The sequence below is a fragment of the Pavona decussata genome, unplaced genomic scaffold (genome assembly GCF_977016875.1).
Source record: "Pavona decussata unplaced genomic scaffold, jaPavDecu1.1 SCAFFOLD_438, whole genome shotgun sequence".
Lineage (NCBI taxonomy): Eukaryota > Metazoa > Cnidaria > Anthozoa > Scleractinia > Agariciidae > Pavona > Pavona decussata.
Window position 1 is genome coordinate 40,167 of NW_028145793.1, and position 24,571 is coordinate 64,737.

Genomic DNA, 24,571 nt, shown 5'->3' on the forward strand with positions numbered 1-24,571 from the left:
AGCTGAAGTTAGAAATACAACTTTTATACCTACACGTTGAGCGATCAACGATGCACATAAAAGGGAAAAAAAACACGAGAAAACGCTTTCGCTTAGAAAACACTGAAGTATTCACAAACTACGAAATTATATCGAGACCATAATTCATTTGTTCCGTTACTTTTGTGTGAACATTTGAAATGAAACATAGCCGAAAATCAAACTTTATCTTCAAATTCAAAGAAGAATTAAGCGTGCTTTAGACGATCGCTCAACGTTCGAATGGTGGCTGAACGCTATTTAAATCAGTTTATTTAAGTTATTTTCCTCCTACTTTTCAAGGACTATGTCAATTTGATAAGTATATTCAGACAATTAGTAGCAAAATCAGTGCACAACTCTCCATCCAAAACAATTCTTCAGTTGAATATCTCCACTGAATTTCAGCCAATTCAGATTCAATTGATAACTAGATCAGAGCTCAGTTGGCTGCAAAATGATTCCTGGCTTTGATGTCTCGAGCTCACGCCAATTCCTTTGTCAATTTGATGAGTAAATTTAGCCAATTGACAGCTTCAGACCTGTACAAGTTCCCAAGATGAATTCATTTCATAATCTCCAAATTCAGGTTGTATGTCAGTTTGATAAGCAAATTCAGACAAGTATTGATTAAATCATTTCGCTGTCCTTCCACATGGCAAACAGTTTGACTTACAAATTAGTTCAGCCACCATGCTTACTTCAACTACAAAATATCAAAAGTTCTTATCTTTGTTGAGTTCCCTTCCCTCCTGATTCGTGCCTTTCATTTTGTCCTCTTGTGATTCCTTCTGTTTCTTTCTACTTTCTCCAGTTTGATAGCTTCCTGATAAAAGAAACAAGCAATATAAGTGATTAGTATAAATGTACTAGTGTTCTATCACGAATGCCGTTCTCTGATTGGCTACGCTACTCGCTATCTATTCTGTGATAGATAGTGAGTAGCGGTTTTCAAAAAAATGGCGACCGCTTCGTCGCGTTTTTGAAGTGTCTGCGACGAGGATATAGATAATTTACTTATTTAGTTTTGAACGACTAGTATATTTATACTAAAACAATTGGATTATTCGCTCTCGATTTCTATGCGTGATAGAAATCTCGAGCTCATAATCTAATTGTTAATTAGACTTTTCGTAACTTTCAATTGCATGGTGCATAAGCGACAAACGTCTAAATAAGTTCCTAAGGTTCAATTAATTCTTTCATCTCATTCGCGTTGAATATCTACTAACCCAGCCCAGAAAAACTGGCAAAAATTTCAGTAAATCGCTGAATAACTACATAGACACACTTATAATGGAGAGATGAATAGCTTAAAAGACTAACAGAGGTGAGATTAGATTCGTATCTACTTGTAACTTGAACTGTTTTCGACTATAAAGTGGGCCTCATGCAAAGTCGATATTATTTCTAAGGTAAATAATATTTACCTTTAAACAACTGCATCAAGAAAGTCTTTTGGGTCAGGTCGTTTAACTAACTAGTTTCCTGAAAATAAAAGAAGGATATAAGTTATTAGTTCAGTAAAAATGCATATACGATTAATACTCCTAATTAAGTTCCAACGCCTAAAAGCTTTGATGGTTAACGGACATGGTTTTCAACAGTACAACTTTCATTTGAAAAGCGCAACTTTGTTGCTGTGAAACTGCTGCGAAATACAAACAGAATGAACACACGAGATTCTTTCTTTAAACTAAGGATACAGCGCTTTCAGCGAAACAAATGAAGTACTACTCGAGAAAAAACTGGTTTGAAATCGAATGACACTCACACGTGTTGATTTTATCGAGTGAGGTTTCGTTCGACTCTTTACTCTCCAAAGTAACTTGAAACAAATTTTTAAAACGTAAAACTAATTTTTACCTTTAGTTTAACGGAATAAATCCTTTTCTCCTTCCTTAAAGCCTTCCAGGCGTCCTCACAGTTCCCTCAAAAGCAAAGAGACTTCAAAAGTACAAAACGTCTTCACACGACCAAAGACCAGCGTGGTCTGTGGCAAATTCTGCAATCTGTGATGAATATTGATTAGATGTTGAAGCCAATCGTTGATAAATACGTCAAACATCGTTTTCTGCACGTTTTTTCAACAAGCGAATCCCAGGGGACGAATCCCAAGGAAAAAATGTTATCTTACGTGACAACAGGGCTAAAAAATTAAGAAAAAAACAGCCCCGGCATGCAATCCAAACTAATGCGTTTTTGTTTGAAAAGGCATAGTTTTTTGCGCGTTTCTGCCTTACCACCTACACTAAAATAATCGAAAACAGAGATGTTTATTGATAAGATGGAGGTTTTTAAAAACGTTCTCTTCAAGTAGGTGGAGACGGTCGAAAACGGAGGTCGAAAACGGAGGTCTACCATTTTGGTGTGGACAACAAAATGAGCTTTCGATCTGAAAACACTGACGTTACAACCAATCCAGCGTACGAAAAAATTTGGCGGCCAGTGTACATTTTACCACAATACCTTGCGAACCTAACACAGCCAATAGGCACAGAGAAAGTCATATTTTTCTTTGCGAAATTCGTTCCTGTACTAACAATATTTCGTTTTTGTTTTTTATGTTGCAGGCGAACTTCTACCGCCCCCCGAACGGGGCCTTAGATTCACCGAGGATTCTGGTTTAAAACTGAGCGACGTGAAACAACTTAAGTCAACAAGGAGCACACAGCAAAACTTTATACAAAAATATATTTCAAAATGGAAGTATTTGATCATTTTTTATTAGATCGCAGAACTATGGAACTCTTTGCCATCGAAGATTAAATCAACCAACAATTCGTTAACTATGTTTAAAACTAATCTTCTCCAATTTTATCTGTCTAAACAAGAAACCTACAGTCCCCCGCTTCGTTAATTAATTGTGATTATTTTTGTCTATTGTGTACCCTTCTACTAATTTGTAGATTATCTTACCTTGAGGGAGTTAGATCACAATTGGGACGAAAGTTCTGTTCCTTTCTCCTGTCACACCTCCACCTCCCCCACTTACTTTTGAATTATTTGCTATTAATTAATATATGTTTAATTTTGTTATTATCTCTTAAAATCATTTTAATTGTTGTCGCGAATGCATTAAACTAAACTAAACTAAACTAACTCAACATTGTGGCTAGTATCTCACGCATGCGCACAGTCATATTACTAGAGGAGTGACAGGCATGCACAGCTTTTTGTTCCCTATGACGACTCATCATGCAGCAGGGCATAGCCGCGTAAGAAGACTTGGCTAAGTGAAGTTGTTGTTCTTTCTCGATCCCCTATCCGGGATGAGTCTATTCTAAAACCCTACTGATATATGTGGTTTCATATGTATCGTTGTACTCTGCCCAGAAAAGCACTGTAATTCTGAATCCGAATTCTCCCAACAGGAGTCGAACTAATTAAAACTGCACGAAGCCTCGCTTCCATAATGAGGTTCAAAGCAACTCATATGGCTTTGCACTTAGCCTCGCTTTCATAATGAGGTTCAAAACAACCTGGAAATGGCTTATCAGTTGAAATGCTGGGTTATGAAGTACACGTTCTTCCGTTGAGTTGTGGTTAATGTGCTGAAAACTTAACGTTATTAAGGTTTGTTCTCCTTCAAAAGTTCACTAGAAAAATTTTATTTACACGAAGAAGGGCACGTGTTTGTAATTTTAGAATTAAAAATTTTGTCAAACCGCTAGCAAAATCCCAATGGCTATTATAACTTTATTTCGTAACAGTTGTCGTCATAGAAACAGGCGCACCCACAAATTTATTTTGTATTTGAAATAATAAATTGTTTCTGGCTTCGAACAAAATATTAGTGTTTTAAAATATCAATAACAGAGAAAGACAATAAATTTGCTACCCCGTTTTCTGCTTTGTGTGACGTGCTTTACCAATTAATTGTCATTTTGTCTCCACGTGAAAACAAATTCATAAACGCACTTATTTAACGTTGGAATTAAAACAGTCTCTATACTAATCGAACTTAAGTTAATATTGGCACAAACTTTTGCAATAAATTCCGACCTATGGACCTTGCTTTTTTATCAGATTGAAAAGCGGGAAAGGAACATTGCCTTTTGGCCGACCGCTTGCAGCAAACTTGACCTAAATTCACATGATGGCGTTCATGCTCCATGTAGCGATTACGTTCTTGACAGTCGTAGTATACTCTGCAAGTGAAGAGAAAGTCTCCAACAACAAATCCATGAAGACCCACGGTGGAACAGGAGGCGAAGTAGTGGTGTGCAACCAGTACATTGGTCAGTCCCCGAATAATTCAGCCACTAACGAAGCCATTAAAAAGCTCGATGAAAAACTATCCAAGAAGCTGGATGAGTTGATCAAACTGTTGGAGGGAAAGCCTTCAATCAGTCCGCCAGGTTAGAATTTTAACATTCATTATTACAAAGCTGAAATGGTCCATGCTGAAAATATAGGAGCATTCTGATTGGCTCTATAAGCGGTCCGAATTCTCCATACGGACCGCTCTGCTTTCTCCGCTCCTTCTCGCACTGCTTGAACATAAACAATAGAAAACAACAAGCGGGGAACCAAAACCCTTATTTAACTAGCTTACTCGGTCCGTATTAAGAAAACCTTTTCTTTGCCAGTTATGGACCTCGCCTTCCGCACGGTCCAAAAACTTGCAAAAGAAAAAAAATGAAGAAGAAGAAGAAGAAGAACTCGGCCAATATTTTCCCAATATGGACCTCACGCTAGTTCAATAAGATATATGTATGTTCCAATCTTTTTATGATTTGTAAAATTATTTGGATTTGTTTCTTTACCCCCTTAACACAGTGTAGGGGGAAACCGCTAGCGATGTAATACGGACATGAGGAAGACAATCATTTGAGCTGGTACCGTTGAAACACTACTCACTGACTAGATTGAGTACTATTAAACAACAAACATCATCATTGGTCAAAATTGATACTCATTTTTCAATTATATTTAGGTATAGCACCTTCGAGTTGCAAGGAAATTTTTGAAAGGAACTTGTAAGTATAGCATACACAAACCCTGCTGTTACTGGAATGCCCAAAACTGCAAGGGCTACTTTCTCCTGCTTAAGGCGGCCCTGTGACAGACGCGCCAGAGAGCTCCCTCTTTATTGTAGATAGTTCATTGGTAGACGATGCACCAGCATCCTCCGTCAGTGTCTTGAGTATAGTCTTGGATGGCCGTCCTGGGTCCATCCTAATCTGAATGGGCTCCCATAGGATGACACGATCTGTTAAAAGGGAGCTAACAACATTAGAATCAATGTATCAAGCTGTAAGCAAGGGGGACAATGGATGGCGTAGTGGTAAGAGCACTCGCCTCCCACCAGGCAGTGTGGCCCGGATTCGATTCCCGGACTCGGCGTCATTTGTGGGTTGAGTTTGTTGTTGGTTCTCGTCCTTGCTCCCAGAGGTTTTTCTCCGGGTCCTCCGGTTTTCCCCTCTCCTCCAAAACAAAAATTTCCAAATTGCAATTCGGCAAGAACAAAATAAAATAGCTTTATTAATTTGTTTTTAGCAAATGTGGAGCCTGTGCAAAGCAAATAATCGCAGGAGAAAATTAAAAAGGATACAATTAGTAAATAATTAAAATACACCTCGAAATAAGTCTCGTGTAAACAGCTGGGTAAATTGCAAGAAAATTAGGTTTGTGGCCATGGCGGTGTTTCTCATGTTTTCAGGGGCACCGGCCAACGAGAACATTTATGAAAAATTCTCAAAATGTTGTCTCTTCACTGCGTTCCCGGCCGGATCCCTTCGCGCCCTTTTAAAGGCATAATTGTGTAAGCTTATACAGTTTTATCTGTTATTTGAAAATCTTAAGTTGCGGAAAGTTTTCAGGAAATGGAATTATAATCCCCGAATTAAAAAAAAAAAATGACTTTATTTAAGTGTCAATGTATTTAGCGCGGAGCACTTATTGGGGACACTTTCCAGATCGAATTGGAATTTAGAAGTGTCGGTTTTTGAGGAGAGGGGAAAACCGGAGTACCAAAGACGAGAACCAACAACAAACTCAACCCACATACGACGCCGAGTCCGGGATTCGAACCCGGGGCACATTGGTGGGAGGCGAGTGTGCTCTCACCTGTCCACCCTGCCGCCCATTTACTAAGTGTTGTTGCCGTTTTACGAAAATGCGAGCTGGCCTTGTTTTCGCAGTTTTAACGACATATTTGCCAGTTTGCCCTTTGAAATCATTTGCAGAAGAAAACTGCAAGCGGAGGTCAATCCTCCTTGGGGTACACCAGTGACAATTGACCTGACGAGTGCAAATTTACTCTGCCCACGACCCCAATAGAGCTAAATTGTCACGCCGCCGGCGCCGATCAGTCGTGAGCTTTTCCGCTTAGCTTCGACCAAAGTCCCTCAGCGCTACCAAGGACAAAAGGACTATTGTCTAACGGCACAATGCCCAATGTTGAGCCGGAACAATAGACCATTTCTTGATACGAGTGACTAAATCAGAATTTCTGAGGCGATTAAGGGCAGACGAAATATACCGTTGGGTTCTTTTGTGTCTTCAGGGGTGGTGGGTTAGATTTTCAGTGCGCAAAGGATGAAATAGAATTTTAAGACAGTTAATTCCTAAAATTGCCAAGGCTGATATGCCTAAGATAAGTGTTAGAAATAGCCCTAAAAATAGACCTCCTTCTCCCTTCTCCCTAAATTTTTGATAGTTGTGCGTTATCCCTAAAAAAATGCTTTTCAAATTATCCCTTATTCTTTAGAATCTAAGGCCCCTTATTGATCTTGCCTAAGTTCTTTTCAGGATACATGCCAAATTGAAACCTTTTATTATCCTTTTGAACCATATGATTGAAAATTGAAAATGAACAGAATTAGCAAGCAGGCTACGAACAAGTCAACTGGATGTCTCTACTTTAACAATGGCTTCTGTACATGTTTCTGCTATAATAATAATAAATAAGATATTTTAACAGGGAGCCCACGTCACAACGCTTTGCCCACGCTTTCTTTGTTTATCAACCAATCACATCTCAACTTTCCACTTATATCATCTTTAAATATCGTAACCGTTTATTTCAAATTTTTACTTAGCTTTTTGATGCCCCTGAAGAAGGTTACTTTGTCTAATCGAAGTATCGGGCAATAAAATTATTTTAGCTGTCCAATCAGCCTTGCATTTGATTTTACGTTTTACCAAAAAGTCAGCTTGATCACGAGCTAAGAAAAAGATGTTTTATTTGAAAGCAAACTTCCACAACTTTGAACCTAGATTTCTACATGATTTTTCAGGTCGCGCGGAAACAAAGCCTACTTGCTGAATACAGGCTCTGGGAATATCCCTATCTACTGTCACATGACGAGTGATAGGCTTGGCGCATGTGGAGGGGGTGGGTGGACGCTGGTCATGAAGACAGATGGCGCGAAGGTACTTGAGGCTCCCTTTATGATCGCATAAGTGGAGGTTTGGTAACAATGTAGTGATGGCGATATAACTTCGATATAGCTCTAAAATAGAGCGGTTTCCAATTGAGTGTCGTAAAACCAAAACCAAAGTAATTACTCTGGCCAATCGTAGCCCGCAAAACAGGCGTTATTATTTTTATTTTTTATTTTTTTTTGCGTTTTTCAGGCCAGCGGAGGCAAGCACGAGGCGAGCGCGGAGCGCGAGTCACGCGCGAAGGGAGGGGTGAGAAAAAAATAACGCCTTTCCGCAGACCATTGTCCGTACTGTCCCTGCGCTCATATATGAACGCAGGTATCCAGTTGGTTTTTTGATGTCATGTGATCATAAGATGTTACTCGACAAAAAAATGGCCGTCGCGTCATCGTGTTCTGTTGACGAAGCTATCGATAACCACTTCGCTTTTTTCAAATGTGGTAAAGGAAAAACAAAAGAAATGTATAGGTTTATTGTTAAAAAGGAAGGATGCACTTGGATTGCTTCCAACTGGGTTTGGAAAAACCTTGTTCTGGCAATCGCTTCCATTTCTTCGTTGTTTACTAAACAGAATGCTCTTATAGGTGGTTTGCGTTGCCGCCATGTTGGTGGACAAAAATAAGGAAACTTTGCTCACAAAGTCTGTATAAAAATGGAAGTTAACTCCCCGAGGAGAAAAAATTTGTATTGTTCCTGTCCACCAACATGGACGCCATAACGTCACACGCAAACCATCAATAGTTTTTCTCCGCTATTTGTCGAACAATCGTTGCTTGCATATCCTTGCAATCAAATTCACGAACCTTGACACTTTCTGGAGGGCCCATGATAACCTATTGACATCCACCACAGAAAATAAATTGGGTTCAAGTGGACTACTACAAAAGGACGCTAGCAATGTTGTTTGCGAGATTTACCTTCGTAATTGTCCTTGTTCCTTTAACTGGGAAGGCCATGAAACTTCTCATTATTTCCTCTAATAATATAAATCCATTGAAAGATGCAGAGTTGTTGTTGGCTCCAAGGACAATTTTTTCCCTGCTGTTGAGCCATTGGCGTATGTTTGCAGGGTGAGTTTACTTTGGATCCATAGGACCAGCATTCACCGTCCATGACAAACGCTGTGATTGGCTGGCTATTTGGGAGTGGGACAACATGAACAACGTGTGTGGACATGCGTTATTTTTTTTTTTTTTTGCGCCCCTCCAGTTGCGCGTAACTCGCGCTCTGCGCTCGCCTCGTGCTTGCCTCTGCTCACCTGAAAAACGCATAAAAAATAACATCTGTTCTGCAGGTTAGGCCAATCTCAACAGGTGTGAACAACACAACGAGCCAATAAGAATTCGAAACAAATACGTGTAACTGGCGCCAAGCGAAGGAAAACGCGTGCGGCCAAAACACGATTGATTTTTGTTTGGATTCCCATTGGTTGGGATAGTGGCGCGAGTTTTGTTAACCAATCACAGAGCGTAGTAATGCAAAACCAAAGCAAACGCGAAATTACTATCGACTCTCAATTGAAAACTGCTGTATACTTGCAAAACTTACTATGGGGCCTATCTGTTTGACTATTGATGCTTAAGTCTAATCGCCCGTTCCGAAGTTCATAAAGGGACTGGGCCCTAGTATGCACATCGTTCAAATAACATCAAATGAAAAATCAAAATTCGTCGCCAGACAGATCACATAAGAATTAGCAAGTATACCAAGTTTGGTTACGTTTTAACCAAGCTGTGACCAGTCAAAGGTCACCCAAATTCCATACAAATGCTTCTAATTCTAAGATGGCGTCCCCCAAATCCATACAATGTTTCTAATTTTCCCGCTTTTTGAAAGCCTTCTAAAGATTACAATCTAACGGCAGTACCTCAATCATAGTAAACTGACCAATTTAAATGTGATCTTCTAGTGATGGACTTTATTTCGGACTAAATGAAAATTTTAAAACTCGTTCCCAGTCTCCATTTAAACTCTAGAACAAACAATTTAGAGGTATTTTTGAGCTCAATGTTTGTGCCCAATGTAAACAGTAAGTAATGGCTTTAAATTGTTAAGGTAGTGCATTATCATAATGTATGCATTGAATTCAGTACAAGGTAAGCACAACGTTTGAATTAATGCAGTTAGCACGACTTAATGGTAAGAGAGCTTGTCGTGTTTAATTACCTAGCTCAGCACGGCAGTTGGTTCAGACGTCGCGCTAATTAAATTCCACCTTAACTCGTGCTAATTGGGATAACTTGAGTTCAACACGACGAGGATAGCGTGACGTTTGAATCGGGCCTCATGATTATTATAACACGAATTGCGTTTGTTGCTCTTTATAGTTAAAAGTTAATCAAGGTTTTTTTTTTTTTTTACCTTTGAGGGTAACGGTTAGTTTAATTTATTTAATGTACAGAGAACCTTTCATTACGATTCACCACTTTGGGGCAACAAGAATGCCTTCAACATCCCAGGAGGGAAGACCGGGCTTGATCACCAGGAGACCAAACTACCGACCTACTGGCACACACCCTTCTCCAGCATCTGTCTTGCTATGAAGATCGGCCATCAGGTCAAGTCTTTTGTCATCCACAAACACGCCAACTCATTGTACGCCTTGATTGCTGACGGGCAATACCGCGCCACAGCACAGGGCCGTGACACGTGGAAGACGCTGATTGGCCCTCAAGCTTCGTTGCAGAGCGGATGCAATAAAGAAGGCTTCAATATCCCAACTAACATCAAAGCAAGGATCGGTATCCTTGGTAACAACGAGGCCGATTGTAAATCCTGTGACTCCAAGATCGGGTTTGGTTTAGAGGGACATCCTGATGACTCAATCAGCTGTGGGAATGTGGCAAAACACGGCGGAGATAATGGCGACAAGCACATTAAAGCAATGGGCTATATTTTTGTGCAATAAACTACGGCTGGAACTCGCAGAAAACCATTCCGCTTGGCACTAGCCAAAGAAACTATAGATGTTAGGTTAGTTAGCTAGGTTCACTGAGATTGAAACTGTTGGATCTGTAGAAGTGAAATTACAATAAACAATGAATGAAAAAGCCTCCGCTGTTTGCCTTCGCCACAACAGTCACTTCGAGTTTTGGGGTGGGAGTAATTCCCGATACTAAAATTCGTCGAATTTGGAGAGTTTCGTTTCAATTTTTTCGAAATTTAAGTTCAACTAATTAACCCGTTGTTTTGGCAACATCAAATTTACGGCGATTTAAAAGAGAAATTACGAAAAACGGAAAAGGTTGTTTAGGACTGAGAAGGCATTGTATTCATTTGATTCAACAAAGTAGGAATCGCCTCAGGGGTACGGCAGCTCAGCAACATGAAGACAGTGGTCACCACTCTACGATATTATGAGAAATTATATTTCCTAGAAAATTTTTTCCGGAATCTGATTGGTTCAGATTGAGTACGTTATGTGCTCGTATCTCGTATTCATCCACGGAGAGACACCTTGGAGAGTAGAGGCCATCTGACAAAAATATCCGGATGGGTCAAGGGAGCCTTCATCCTCTCCTGGGATGGGTACATCTCGACCGTAGATCTACACACTTCAAAAGCTCTATTACATTGGACCCTAATAACCTGCAACCACATCGTTTTTAGGGTTTGGAGCGTTGTTCTGTTGTTCGTTCGTTTGTCCTCTCTACCAACCATGTAAGACGTTGCAAATGGTGCAGGTCGCCCGGAACTTGGCACAAATACCCTCTGTGTTTATTTTCGAATTCATAAACAAGAATGTTAATTTTTTTTTCTCCTTCGTCCTTTCGCCTGAAACGTTAAATCAATGAGCTCGGGTGTTTCCTTACAGGTGTTTTTGTTTAAACCAATTTGCTTTGTTTACATCCTAAATTGACCATGTATCTGCAAACAAAAAGCACACTATATTGCCACATATATTTATAACGTTGTCCTCACACTGTCATAGAGTGATAGCGGCTGGTTGAAAAAATGGAAGGCCATGCGAAGATATAACCAAAGCTCCCTTGAAGTAATAGTTCAAATCTCTCTTTTTACACTCAACGAACGACCCACTTGTTGAACACAAGGTGGGGTTCTTGTTCACAAACACCTTTTTAACTAAATGGAACCTCCGTCCAGAAAAGGGATGGTCTTAAGACCACAAGACGAAATTAAATGAGAACGGTTACAGATAAAAAGACAGAGATACAATGATTAATTAGTAAACATTGACGTACGCAGGGTATATAAAGGTTTTTTTTTTTTTTTAATTGTTCCATAATAACTTACATGACATTGTTTGGATAGCAATTTGAGTGATTGCACGCTAAACGTGTTCTTTGTTGGGGATAGGTATGATAAACTCTAAAACGTTTAGACACTAGTACTCTAAAAATGTTTTGGGCAAACGTCGCTAACACGACTTCAACGGGTAGCGGGGAGCAAAAATTCATGTAAAAATTGAGAAAAATAAGAATTAAGTTGAAGGCCTAAGAACTGGCCGAAAACTGTGCCAAAGGAAAGCAAAGATAATGTCAAAACATTTTTAGAGATTTTCCCGTGTAATACGTGCAAACTGACTTTCCGTCGTTTCTTTAATTTTATGACTTGCATTAATCGATAAATTATGTTCATCATCTTAAATATAACTACAAATTTTCTCAATTTACAACGATAACTACCCTGATTTGATCAGGAAGTAAATTAATTGCCTTGTTTTTTTTTTCTGTACATGACAATTACAGCTTCTTTTTTATTTGATTAGGCATGAAATTGCAAAATATTAGGGAATGCACCAAAGTATGACATACAAAGATTTTAGGCGTATTTCTATCAGGGCACAGTTGTAAAGTACTTAGTTTACGTAACGAAAAACTAAACATACTTTAAAACCTCCAGGTTGGGAGTTAAAGTCGCACTGCAAGCCTAAGTGGCTAGAGGTTTCTGTAGCATGAAGCAGCTAGGAGTATTGCTACTCCCCCCGGATGGGATGGTAGTCCATAGCAGGGTTACCCTCAGCAGTATGTCGCCAGTACCCAGTTATAAACCCGGGTGAAGAGAGATAATATAGAGTAAAGGTTCTTGTCTAAGGAAACAATACTGTAATGAAGACACCAACCTAGACTCGCTGTTCAAGTTGTGCACTGAGGTCGTTCTACCCTTTGAGTCTGTGGATGAAATCCTAAAGTGTAACCATTCGGAAGAAAGGTGCTGAGCAGTACTTTCCCCAGAGTTGTGCCGTTTATTATGCTGTACTACGTGGTTCTACCTTTTGAGTCTGTCGATGAAATCCTAACGTGTGACAATTCGGATGAAAGCTACTGAGCAGAGCTTTCCTCTGGTGCTGTTTATTATGCTGTATAAGGTGTTTCTAATTTTGAGTCTGTGAATGCAATCCTAAAGTGGCCATTCAAATGAAAACTCCTGAGTAGCACTTTCCTCCGGATCTGTTTATTGCTCTGCATGTACACACAAATATTTAATTAAAAATTGATTCACCTTGAAAGCAATCTTTCAGTCTCAGCGCGTACACAGTTCCTCCTTCAAAAGAACTTTTTCCAATTTAAGTACGTTTAGCCATCCGTAGCCAAGTCGCAACACACCGTGACCAGGCCAACTGGTTATTTACAATCTTCATGATATTCAAAATGGAGCGCGAGAATACCCTAAAACACACTGCAAAAATATCCCACGAATCGTGGAGTATTTTGTGACGACACACTTGATTTTTGTCTTCGCTGCACTTTTCTTTTTTTTTTTTTTGGACACAGTTCCTCCTTCAAAAGAATTTTTTCCAACTAACGTACATTGAGCCATCCGTAGCCAAGTCACAACACACCGTGACCAGGCCAACTGGTTATTTACAATCTTCATGATATTCAAAATGGAGCGCGAGAATACCCTGGAACACACTACAAAAATATCCCACGAATCGTGGAGTATTTTGTGACGACACACTTGATTTTTGTTTTCGCTGCACTTTTAAATATAATAAGGCTGTTTCCATACTTTTTCACGGAAAAAGGGGAGCGAAAGCAAAAGTCAAGTGTGTCTGGTCACAAAATACTCCACGATTCGTGGAGTTTTTTTGCAGCGTGTTTCAGGGTCTTTTCAAAACCGCCATTTTGAATATCGCGAAGACCCTGGAGATGAGGTTGAGTTATTTACACAAATTTACAAATTAAATTAAAATTAAAATACATTTCTTGGGCGCCATATTCCACTAGCTGTCCTTGACGCTTTACAATAATAATTCCAAAAAATTTACACAGAATAAAATTCTAAAAATTACAAATTAAAGGCAGCCTCACTGACGGATAAGTCTTAAACTGGGGTTCCTAGAATTCTAAACATAAGGCCAGCCTTATATTCTTTCGAGGACTTTTTCGAATAGGATATTATTTAACTCATCCCTCATCCATTTAGTAGGTTAACAATTTTTAAAAGAAATGAACGAAAACCTGAATGAAAATGACCAACATCAAAAAACTGATGAAAACTGAACATAAGAATTAGGTTTTCGGCTAAAAGGTTGATAAACAATAAGAATGGCAATAATATGTAAAATTCTGTAAAGACAGTTAAGCACTACCTAGACCTGTGACGCTGGTACTGTTACAGTAACAAGCAATTTCAGTACATGACTCAGACGAGTATAAAACTAACAAACTTAATGGATCAGAAGGTTAGCTGCAATGAACGTAAGCAATCACGATGGCAGCGCCGGCAACGAAAATGGCAACATCGGAATTCGCGTCCTCTAAACTACTTCGCGATTTTTCAGCTACATGTACACCATGAGATGAATTCGTAGTGGCAGCCCTGAAGTCCTTAAAAAAGGAAAGTTTTCACGTTCTCCACGAAGCCTTGAATTTGATCATTTCACGCGACAGTTTTTCTCGCAGTAGCCAAACATTCTTTGAAAATTCCATACATTCGGTTTAATACAAACCAAGGCGAAAATGTAACTATGTGTGAAAGAAGGAGGTATTGTTGTTTTTAACTTCACAGTCGGTATATCAAAAAGCTCCCTATCACATTTTATTCCAGAGGAAGGTAATGAAATGTGTTAAAAGGTAAAACGCATGTTTGGCTTATTAGGTTTTTTTGTCATTCTCATTGCCGTCGCCATTGTCGCTTCTGATGTTCCCTGTTCCCTAATATCACATTGCTAATGAACTTGAGATGATGTTGTTCATTATACTCTCAATCCGCACAGCTCCAATCAGAGGAGAGAAGAACAGTTCCTCGGCTGCCCGTTTAGTGAGCATTCGTGTCGCGGGCAGACGGAGCAGAATCTTGGCGAATCTTTCGGGACTGGAGGGATGTTTGTTCTCAACATACTGCTTGAGAGCACGGTGCGCCTTCTCCTGGAGCTTTTCAACCTGTTGTGGATTTTTCAGACTTGGGCAATCTAAACAAAACGAAGGTTGTCTTTAAAACAGCGAACGGATAATAAGAATGAGATCGTAAACCGCTTGACGGAGCTATGTGCCTTTAAAAGCAGCCAGAAAAATCCATGCGCTTTCCGAAAAGGGAAGCCGGGATCAGAGAGAATGAAGAACTGGGAATTGGGTGAACGAAAACCTTGGAAATATTAAAAGGCGGAACTCCTTCAAAATTTTTAATATTAAAAAGTAGTTAGGGATCTGAATTGTTTTCAGGAAAATATACCACCTTCAAACAACCGTAAACTTTTTAAATTTTATGGAGGTCATTTAACGATAAATACTTCTGTGTCAGCGTCTGCTGATCCCCCAACCAATAATTCTCAAGTATGAGGGTAGGTTGTATCGGAAAATAAATAAACAAATCTGAACTGAAATGGAAATGAGTATCGATTCATCGAACATGCTTTTCGGTATTCAGTGTAAGCTGAAAACTGACTGACAAGGTTCCCTACTGTAACAACTATATAACGGATTCTCCGAAGTGTTCAGATTACCTGGACGAGAGTAATACGACCAACAAGGAAAAATAGGGCGAGGGGCGTCCACTTCGAGCAACGCTTTGAGGGTATTTTTCTTGCTTCTACGCACAACACAGGCTGATCGCCTGATACATGATAGGAATAACATTATTGAAGGGTATTTTTCTTTTATGGTCTAAATTTGGGAAAAAATTCCCTCTAAATTAAAAAATAAACTCCCATATAACAGCTTCTACAAGCAATACAAACTGTACCTTTTAAATACCCAATGAGTGTTTGATTTCTCCGCCCTCACTATTAAAATTGTCTTTTGTTTTGTGCTACTTAGTTAGTTGCACATTATACGCCAGTTAGCTGCACGTGGCAGTGACCAACTCGAAAGCCTAAGCTCCTTTGGTCACTGGACGATTTACTTTTGATGATTTATGTAATTTAATGTTGTCTTTATGTTACTTTTGTGATGAAAGCTAATCTGAAATCTAAAATGTAAACTAAATCACCTGGATTAAACAAGACGATAGTCTTTAAGAATGCATACTCCGCCAGATCCATTTCAAGCTTTTCAAGACTAAACAAGAGATCCTTTATGCTCATCATCTTCTCCAGAACATTTGAGTCCTTCATCATCCCACTTGGTTTCTGGTCCTCACTGTTCTCCCCACGCTCCATGTGAATAGAGGCAAGGGTCAGCAATGGGGATAGAGGAAACGAAGTGGAGCACTGTGCCACGCCCAGCATAAAAAGGTCTGACCATGAACCCTGCAGTAAAACAAGTTGATCTGTAGATTCCAGACTGCGAAACGCCTGAATGTTTCTAGTCCAATCGACCGTTAGGAACAGGAGACGAGTGGCAATTTCATAAACGTATTCCATCGATAAAGAGGACACGCCCAGAGTTGGGGGAGTCAGTTTAAACTGAATATTTTCGTAACTGAGAATGTTATCATATTGCTCAGTGGTATGGCTGACAGAAGATGATAATGGCGAACATCTTGGTGTCGGTGAGAGTGAATTAGGACTGGTGGGCGTGAGAGGTTCAAAATCCGTTTTTTCTTGATGAACCGGGTACACAAGATGTCTTTGAGGAGAGAGGCCCACACCTCTACGGTGGCTTTCATTTGTACCATCTTCCGCAGGCTTGGTAATGGGCTTTCTTTCACACTGCACAGCTAAAAGAAAGCAAAACATGAAGAAAAAACGTGTTAGACATTAAAGAGTTCAATTAAGTCAAAAAATGCAATTTGCAAAAACAGTTGAACGTGTTACAAGATGATTTTCTACTTTTGTGTCCATATAAGTATTTGCGGATATGAGGCTCTAAGTATCGTCTGCGTTGTTCAACCTTTTCTATTAAGGCAGTGCCAGGCGGCACGCAATCCAGTAACGTGGTCATCGTTTAGTGATTTATTTAGCTTTTCCCATCAAAATGGTCTTGAAGGTATAAAGTCATAGGTCTTTTTATAAAACAAAGATAAATTTGTGTCTTGTTTTGGCTTCAGTAAAGTTAGAAAAAAAGAGCAAGACTGAGACCTTCTTTTGTTTCTTATAATCCTTTAGTAAGAGAGAATTAAAGCCCAAAACAGAACCCAGTCTGCTCTTTTTGCAGACTTTACGAGGGTGAGGTATCACGGGAATTTGGTGTTATATCATCATCATATCTTTATTTACCCTCGGATTTACAGAGTAGCTTAATGCAGCTAATATCTCCGAGCATTTACCCACCCAGCCATGAGAGTATACACAAAGACCAGACCACAACACCGGGAACTACGTCCCCTACTCTTTGCGAACAGTGAGTGGGTTCTTTAACGTCCCACAGAGTTATTTACAAACAAGGATTGTGAGACGGGGCCTACGGTTTATCGTCCTTTTCCGAGAAGACTAGAAAGTCTAACCATTTGCAGATGTCAGAGCAAAGGCAGCACTTTCTCCTCAGTTATTTAAAGACCCTGATTGTTGGTCCGGCCGGGGTTTGAACCCACGACCTCCCGCACGGTAGTCCGGTACTCTACCAACTGAGCCAACCGTCGACCGGTTGGTCTACCAACTGAGCCAACCGGTCGGCGGTTGGCTCAGTTGGTAGAAATGCTTGTTATCAACAGAAACCTAGAAGTATTGCTCAAATTTGTTGTAAATTATCACCCCATTGTACTAAAACTATAGTTGAGTATCTTTGGCCACAGATGGACTTGGTTAGAATGAACTGCAACTTGAAACAAGTTAGGTTAACTGTTTTAAGTTCTCGCGTTTTCGTTTCCAAAAAGCTGTAGAGCAGGTCATGAGTTCGTTCCTGTCAAGAATTCAGTTGATTTCTTTTTCTTGATGTTCTAGAAATATTTTGTAACTAAATGAAGGTATTGTTGCACAGTTTTCACGATAAAAGGTCAAAATCCAGGGAATACTCCCTCTTTTAATTGTAACCTGTCGTTGCTTCCTGGGTGAACTCGATTTTTTACTGACGTTAACAGAAAGTGCTTTCTTAGGACCTATTTAGCCTTCTTCGGATGTTTTAAAAAGCCTTTGTTCAGCTTCTAATACAGAACCTCACATTTAACGATAGATCAGTTTTGTAAAATTATCATTTTGGAGATATGGTTGGGTTTTTTTTAGCAGATTAACTGATTTGTAGTGTAGCATTTCACGTTTGTAATGCAGAACGATTTTAAAATAATATATAATCATGTTCGCAAAACTGTATTCGATATTCAATTGCCAATTTTTTTCCAGGATGGATAACGAAAAGTTTGCGTTATGATAAATATTAAAGATGATTAAATAAAAGTTCACACGGAAAATACTGTTACTCCTCAATTAAGCCCCCTGGGTGCTTATTTACTTCAGGCATGTTTGACAGAGAGGACTTAATAGGGGGTGGGTTGATAGAGAGGGGGCTCATTTAATTTGGCGAAGTTCCAGTGCAATATAGCAAAAAGAGAGAGAAAATAGACTAGAGTGGCAGTGAATTAAAAGTAGTGTGGAATAAGATGTCTAACGTTTCGAGCGAAGGCCATTTGTCACGTTTGCGAAGATCAAGACTGATATAAATAAAATTACTAGGGTGATCGGTGCTCCAAACGACCACAACGTGAAAAAACTGTACTTTAGACGGTGCACATGGAGTGTTATATTCGGGATTAATTACCGTAATACAATCTGCTTTTTTGTTAGTTTGGTTGTGGAGGAAAAGGGGGGTAAAAGTGAGGGGGGCTTAACGACTTTCTTCCTCTAAAAAGGGATTAGAACCTGAGGGGCGTTAAATAGATGATTCATTTTCTAAATAGTTCTGTTGAATAAACATGTTTCTACTCACGTTAACGTGTTTTGTATTATGCAACTGGTGTGTTATGTAACGCGCTTTACGTAGACAATGACGTTACTAGTAGACACATTAGCAAAAACCACAAGATAATCAGGCGTGAAGCAGAGGACCGGTTAAGGTGAAGTGATGGGACGAGGAAAAGAGATTCAGAATGTACCGAGATAACATTTTGATGATTTCTGGTTGGAAGGAAACTCGCGTGTGATTTATAAATTCGCGTGAGCTAGGCGTCGTGAGTTTTGACGTTCGCGTGACTTTAGTTTATCACGTGATGAGCATGTACACATTGTTTATAAACATTATCAGTCTTTATCGATGTAATCAACCAACATTGGAAGGAAAAACTCAAACACGTGCGTTGTATAGTCTGTGTATTGCACTGACTGGAAGTCGCCGGTTACAGCAACACGAGAGCTGTCAAAATACCGACGAGATTCATTTAACCAAAGATAGATTGAACAACGGTTACGAAAAGGGAACGTGCTAAAGCGTAGCATCCATGACTGAACGTTTGATTACACTTTGAAATGAAAAAAAGTACTCAGACTGATCCGAATGCGTAAGGTAGAAAAAAGTTTTACTCAGCTCAGTTCAAATTTTGACGAGAGTGCATTTCGGTTTTCAAAAATATTGGAACTTTGAAAAATATTTGCATATATACAGCTTTTGTATTCACATGGCATACGTGATGACAGGTGGAATCTATTTCTCACATTAAATACAAAAGGGCATTAAATACAAAAGGGGGTTTACCAAGAGGTCATTTGTAATTATTTTTAACATCAAACAGTTTTGAATGCACGTATACAATGGCGATCATTAACGCACACTTGGCAAACCCAAATGAACCCAATCTGACAACTTTTTTCCCGTTTTCGAGCTTATTAGCGTTTTCCGATTCAGCGGAAAGTTCACTTAACTGGAACACATTTTTCCGTCTATTGAAAAAGTGTAACGCAGATTAAAAGAAAATAACGTTTGCATTCCACTGTGAGACAATATTTATTGCAAGGCGTGCTGTAGTGGAAATTTAATCTAAAAATCGTGGACAAGAATAACAAATTAAATTTTGTAAATTGAAACAAACATCACTTTGCAGCCAATAAGCTAGCAAGGCAGAAAAGTCTTTCATTTCCGCTAAATCGGAAAACCCTAGTTTCTTTCATCACTCATTTTAGTTTATAAGTAAAAATCGTTCAATGAACACGCTCGCCTACTCGGGCCAGAATTTTCGTTTTCCCGTGTCACGGACATTTTTCCTTAATTCATCACTGATTTGTGTTTATAACTAAAACTCGTTCATTGAACACGCTCCCCTACCCGGGCCAGAATTTTTCTATTCCCGTGTCACGGAAATCAGTTTAACTACCGGAAAAGTACAAAGTACAAAATGAAAAGAAAAAAGAAAAAAAAAAAGAAGGAGGGTAGCCTGATCTGACTGTCTCAAATGAATGATGCCTCGTGCTTGAATTTCAATTAAACTTGTCAAAACGTGAATTAAAAATATTCCTGAACCGTCAGGTAACTTGGCACTCTTAAGCCGATCAATATTGAATCAACAACAAAATCTCGATCTTTCTGCTTTGAGCCACCTCGTTTAGAAAGGTTTTTTTCCTATTTTTAATAGTTTTGTTCTTCCTTCCGTTATAACCACTCAACTTACTCAATGATTAGTTTCACTCAGTACAATGGAGTATCTAAGTGGAAGACTTTAAACGGATCAGATACTCAGATTTAATTCTGACAAAAACTAAGTTTTCTTTGTTGAAATGTCACCTAGTAGTTTCGTGTTGAACTTGGGAAAACCATTTCCTTTGGTCGACTGAAAACTAATACGATAATTGCAATGTTTTCAAAAAGATAACCATCATTTTCCTTCAAATAGAACGTCAAAACCGAAAAGCTTTCTGTGCATTCGATGCCGGTTAAAAAAATCGTGTTTTTGTTTGCTTTGTGTGAGGTACTGTGGTCCCACGTGAAAATCAGGCATAACAACTCGTGATGGTCAAAGTTCAGTACTGTGGGTACTCTGTACTCCGTACAAAGTTCAAAAGCCGTTGCATAACACGAATTTAAGAATTCGTTGCCGGACTTAATACACGTGAGCATAAAAATCCTGACTCATTCTATTTGCGATTTAAGTTCTTCTTCTATAAAAATAATAATAAAAAAATAGAAATCTGGAGTCGCAATTTCTTCCTTCGATTATGTCCCCTTTAAGGCCCTATTGACACGCACATTAGTTTTAGTCGCGTAGGCTTCAGACACCGGGAAAAAAGTGGAAAAATAGCGGAAAATCAGCCCAAGTATAACCACATAAACATCGAGTATTATGCGTTCTGTGGTGAAGGGCACTTAGAAGTCGGGGAGTGTATAGCTTCAATTCCTCTCTGTACCTTGAATTGTATTCGGTCGCAACTAAAATGCGACCATATTATGCGAAAGAAAGCCTTAATACAAGTCATGCACACAGGGTGAGTGGACTTTAACTGTGGAAACAAATGCCGAGCGAGAAACATTTTGTTGAACATGTTGAATGTGTGAATTAAACATCCTCGGATGATGAAATTTAAAGCGTAACTGGTGAAGTCCATATACGGATCGCTAGCTTTCGGTGCTGTAGGCGATCATATTGAGACCTGTCCGTACGAATGCCTGGCATGGACGTATCCGACTCAGTGCACCATCAGCAATCGCTGAATCACCAACTGTCACGTTTTCTCACGGTCATTCATCAGCTACCTTCATGTAGTTTTCAAAGAAGCCATCGTCAAGGCAAGCGTGGAAATTGGGCTCTATGAAGTCAATGTACCGAAGATGTCTCTTATTTATTTTCAACCGTTCTGTAACTTCGCACAACTTGTTACTGAAATCACGATGGAAACTTTGTTTCTTCCGGAACGGGCCTAACAAGATTAGGTCAGGTTTCATCTGCTGCGAACTTAGAAGAATGATGTAGCTTTGGTGCCTTCTTTTCGGGTTCAAACCTTAAGGGATTTGCGCAAAAAGAATTCTGCAACTCAGAGCAAAATGTCGAGACATTGATATTAAGTTGTAAACAGGTTGGTGATTTCAGTTGTTGCCTGTTGAGTAGCTCTTCTACACAACATTTCCTTCACCCAGCATACTTTTTCATTTTTTTTCTTACTTAATTAGGATTTGATTTTTTTGAGTCTTAGTGGTTGGATCGGGCAGTAGCAGTCATAACGAACACGAACTGTTAAACTATGCGATCCGTGTAAGCCGTTTAGAAATGAAACAAGAAATAAAAGAAACTGTGTGCACGACTCATGCCATGTTATCGTTTTGCTCGACAGTAGATAAACAGCAAGAAAAACTCGTGGTTTGTGGGTTAAATTTGGCAGGGTTAACTGGTATATCGTTTCGCCACTAAGCAATGGTTCTCTGTAGCTGGTGCGTCCGAACGTCCGAACTTGTTTCAATTGCTTTGGCAGCCGAGATGTACAGAGCAAGAAAATAACTCTAATGTGTACATTAAGCGCAGGGTTAGGCTTCGGTTAATTAACAATAGTTCATCCCTCAAATACCTCACCAAACGAGCCATTAGATACTTAGGCGTTAAACGTATTGCACAGAATACTTGTTCCTTTTTTGGGTACATCTAGTACTATCATTGCAAGTTAAAAACAAGCCACCACATACATCACATCATACTGTTAACACACAGATCATTTCTTTCTTGGGCTCTCTTTTTTTTCTTGATTTTATGCGAACATCTTTTATGGTTGGAAATAATGTGATGGAATATGCTAAGCCTGGTGGATAAATGAGAATGATGTATTAAACAGTAAATGACACAGATGGTTATGTAACCATCCACTTTGTGCTGAGTCGAACAACCTCTCCAATGCATAACCCTGCACTAAACATGCCCATTGTTACATGTAATCGATTGGCCCTTTACACTGACCTGAGATGTGCAGAAAAACGAAAGGAATGAGTGATATGCTGCTATATGCATTGGGAAACTATGACAAACAAGGTAGTTAAAGATGTGCACAAAAATATAGTTTCTTTGTCCTTGATTGCTTGTTTGGCTTGGTAGTAGATCATGATAAGCTGTGTTCAAAACAAAGAACCCTGAGTCACGTCTGCATGAGGTGCAAGGCCAATGTAGATGGTAAGTTGTTTAGCTTGATAGTAAAATGTTTGTAACAAAAAGGAACAGAAAGGATCAAATGACGTGTGTGTTGAGTATGAGATTTAAGCTATTATCAACTCTCCCTTGGCTCGGCACTGATGTAGTTCTAGGGTCAAAGTGTTTGGTACTAGCTAGTTTGGTCAGATGGCGCAGCAACGTTGCATCCTTACGTAATAGAATTGGAGAGCATTTTTGTTGTGCTTACATAATTTTTCAGTCTATGCAGGTATTTCATTACCTTCTTTTTTCATCCCCATAGTCAAGCACTTATTCAATCGGCATCTTTGGCATCTATTTCTGTGTACTTTGTCCACTGGGCACGCACCATTTCCCTGACATCTGTATTGTAAATTCTTCCTCACACTCCTTTTAAAAAACCCTTTGCAGCCTTCACAAGCCACTATGCCATAATGCTTGCCTGTACCGCGGTCCCCACAGACCAGACAATCTCCCCATATCGGCTTCAAAGGGGCAGGGGGAAGGCCGCTTTCGCTGCCTCTAAAAAATTCGGGCCTCAACTCTGGAAGAAAACAGAAAACCAAAACAACAAAAAAGGGGATAATTTAGCATGAGTCTAAGGGAGCGAAAAATTAATTTTATTAACCGATTTATGTCTAATTTATGCAATTTATTCGGCTAGCTACATCACTGATAAAATTATAGTTTTTGTCATTTTCGAAGCATTCTTGGAGGTCATGAGGTTTTGAAAGTCAGTCATGGTTTACTCGGAAGTTGGAAATTTAATGCATGAGCATGTTATACAACAAGGGTCTTGAAATTTCTATTTTCACACAGAAAGACAGTTCTAGAGTAGGATTACATAACCCACAGGTCCTCAACAAGAAAATTCGAGTAAAATATTCGTAATTTGCCCAGTGGCTATCTGTGATATAGTTGATCTGTTCAAGTTCTTAAATCGCAGAAATTTTGGGGATAGCTGAATCTTATTCTCTCGTTTTGAGAGCTGCTGTTTGTTTTACGAACACCCTAATTTATATTATGTATTTCGCAGTCTGAACAACGTTCTTGACCATCCGACAACGAAACGAATTAATTTTCCCACACGGTTACTAACTAAGATTAAGGTATTAATCCAGCAAAAGAATTCTAATTTTTGAGGTGCCTTTGAAAGACCTTTCGAACAGATATTATTGATGTTTCATCGAAACGAAGCGTTCAAAGCTGCCGGTAACAATTAACAATGGCATGGAGGTTCTAGGAGTACAAAATTTATCTAAATATTCAAAACTTTAACAAAGCTAATATCGCGATACTTACCAGTCATAGTTCAAATTGTATCAATGGCCAACGTCTTTCTCAGATGAAGATATTTCTGCCAAGGAATCGAAACACTTCTCGAAGATAACGCACAGAAATCTCATGAGTTGGTCAGCAAAGGATGTTTACAGCCGAATCGAAGCAGATCGCGGACTGGTGAACTTGGTCGATCTAAGTAACATGTTTTTACACGTGTGTTTCGCCTTTTTCAAGCTTTTACCTTTCACTGGATGCACTCTTAGGTCATCCGAAGGACAAAAGCCTCAAGTAACTAGCATTGTGATTGGTCACTGGAGTGGAGTGAACTTTACCTGGTCCAATCACAAGAGGTCTAAGTAAACTCAAAACACGAGTCACGCGAAACACCAAGGAGTCAAGTACACGTGACTCCACACGTGTAGTACAACACCTCATTCTCAAGCCACAAACATTCTGCACATACCCAGAAGCGGTTTATTAAGTACGCCAAGTGCCGTTTCACCCGTTTGAGCAATTTGACATGAAATTT

General features: G+C 39.3%; 2 protein-coding genes and 1 long non-coding RNA gene across 3 annotated transcripts; 1 reads left to right on the forward strand and 2 right to left on the reverse strand.

Moving 5' to 3' along the window:
* The first annotated feature begins 4,047 nt into the window (after positions 1-4,047).
* LOC146450595 (putative skeletal organic matrix protein 5) lies at positions 4,048-10,460 on the forward strand. The gene is made up of 4 exons (XM_085100178.1): positions 4,048-4,379; positions 4,958-5,000; positions 7,263-7,398; positions 9,812-10,460. Exons 1-4 carry the CDS (start codon positions 4,115-4,117, stop codon positions 10,316-10,318), a joined length of 951 nt encoding a protein of 316 aa, XP_084956304.1. The 5' UTR covers positions 4,048-4,114; the 3' UTR covers positions 10,319-10,460.
* Positions 10,461-12,803: 2,343 nt separating this feature from the next.
* On the reverse strand, positions 12,804-13,705 carry LOC146450596 (uncharacterized). Its single transcript, XR_014860255.1, has 2 exons — positions 13,355-13,705; positions 12,804-13,122 (listed from the first exon to the last, which is right to left on the reverse strand). It is a non-coding gene; the product is annotated as an uncharacterized LOC146450596 (long non-coding RNA).
* Positions 13,706-13,709: 4 nt separating this feature from the next.
* Positions 13,710-24,343, reverse strand: LOC146450597 (nuclear receptor subfamily 2 group F member 1-B-like). Its single transcript, XM_085100166.1, has 4 exons — positions 24,064-24,343; positions 23,024-23,305; positions 15,805-16,473; positions 13,710-14,788 (listed from the first exon to the last, which is right to left on the reverse strand). The coding sequence occupies exons 1-4, from the start codon at positions 24,068-24,070 to the stop codon at positions 14,538-14,540; spliced, it is 1,209 nt and encodes a 402-aa protein (XP_084956292.1). The 5' UTR covers positions 24,071-24,343; the 3' UTR covers positions 13,710-14,537.
* Positions 24,344-24,571: the final 228 nt, after the last annotated feature.

Coding starts and splice junctions, on each gene's coding strand:
- LOC146450595 (XM_085100178.1), top strand. CDS start 4,115: ATGATGGCGTTCATGCTCCATGTAGCGATTACGTTCTTGACAGTCGTA. Junction 4,380..4,957: donor GCCTTCAATCAGTCCGCCAG/GTTAGAATTTTA, acceptor AATTATATTTAG/GTATAGCACCTTCGAGTTGC. Junction 7,399..9,811: donor TGAAGACAGATGGCGCGAAG/GTACTTGAGGCT, acceptor TTTAATGTACAG/AGAACCTTTCATTACGATTC.
- LOC146450597 (XM_085100166.1), bottom strand. Junction 16,474..23,023: donor TATGGGGATGAAAAAAGAAG/GTAATGAAATAC, acceptor GCTTTCTTTTAG/CTGTGCAGTGTGAAAGAAAG. Junction 14,789..15,804: donor TATCGTCTTGTTTAATCCAG/GTGATTTAGTTT, acceptor CGTTTTGTTTAG/ATTGCCCAAGTCTGAAAAAT.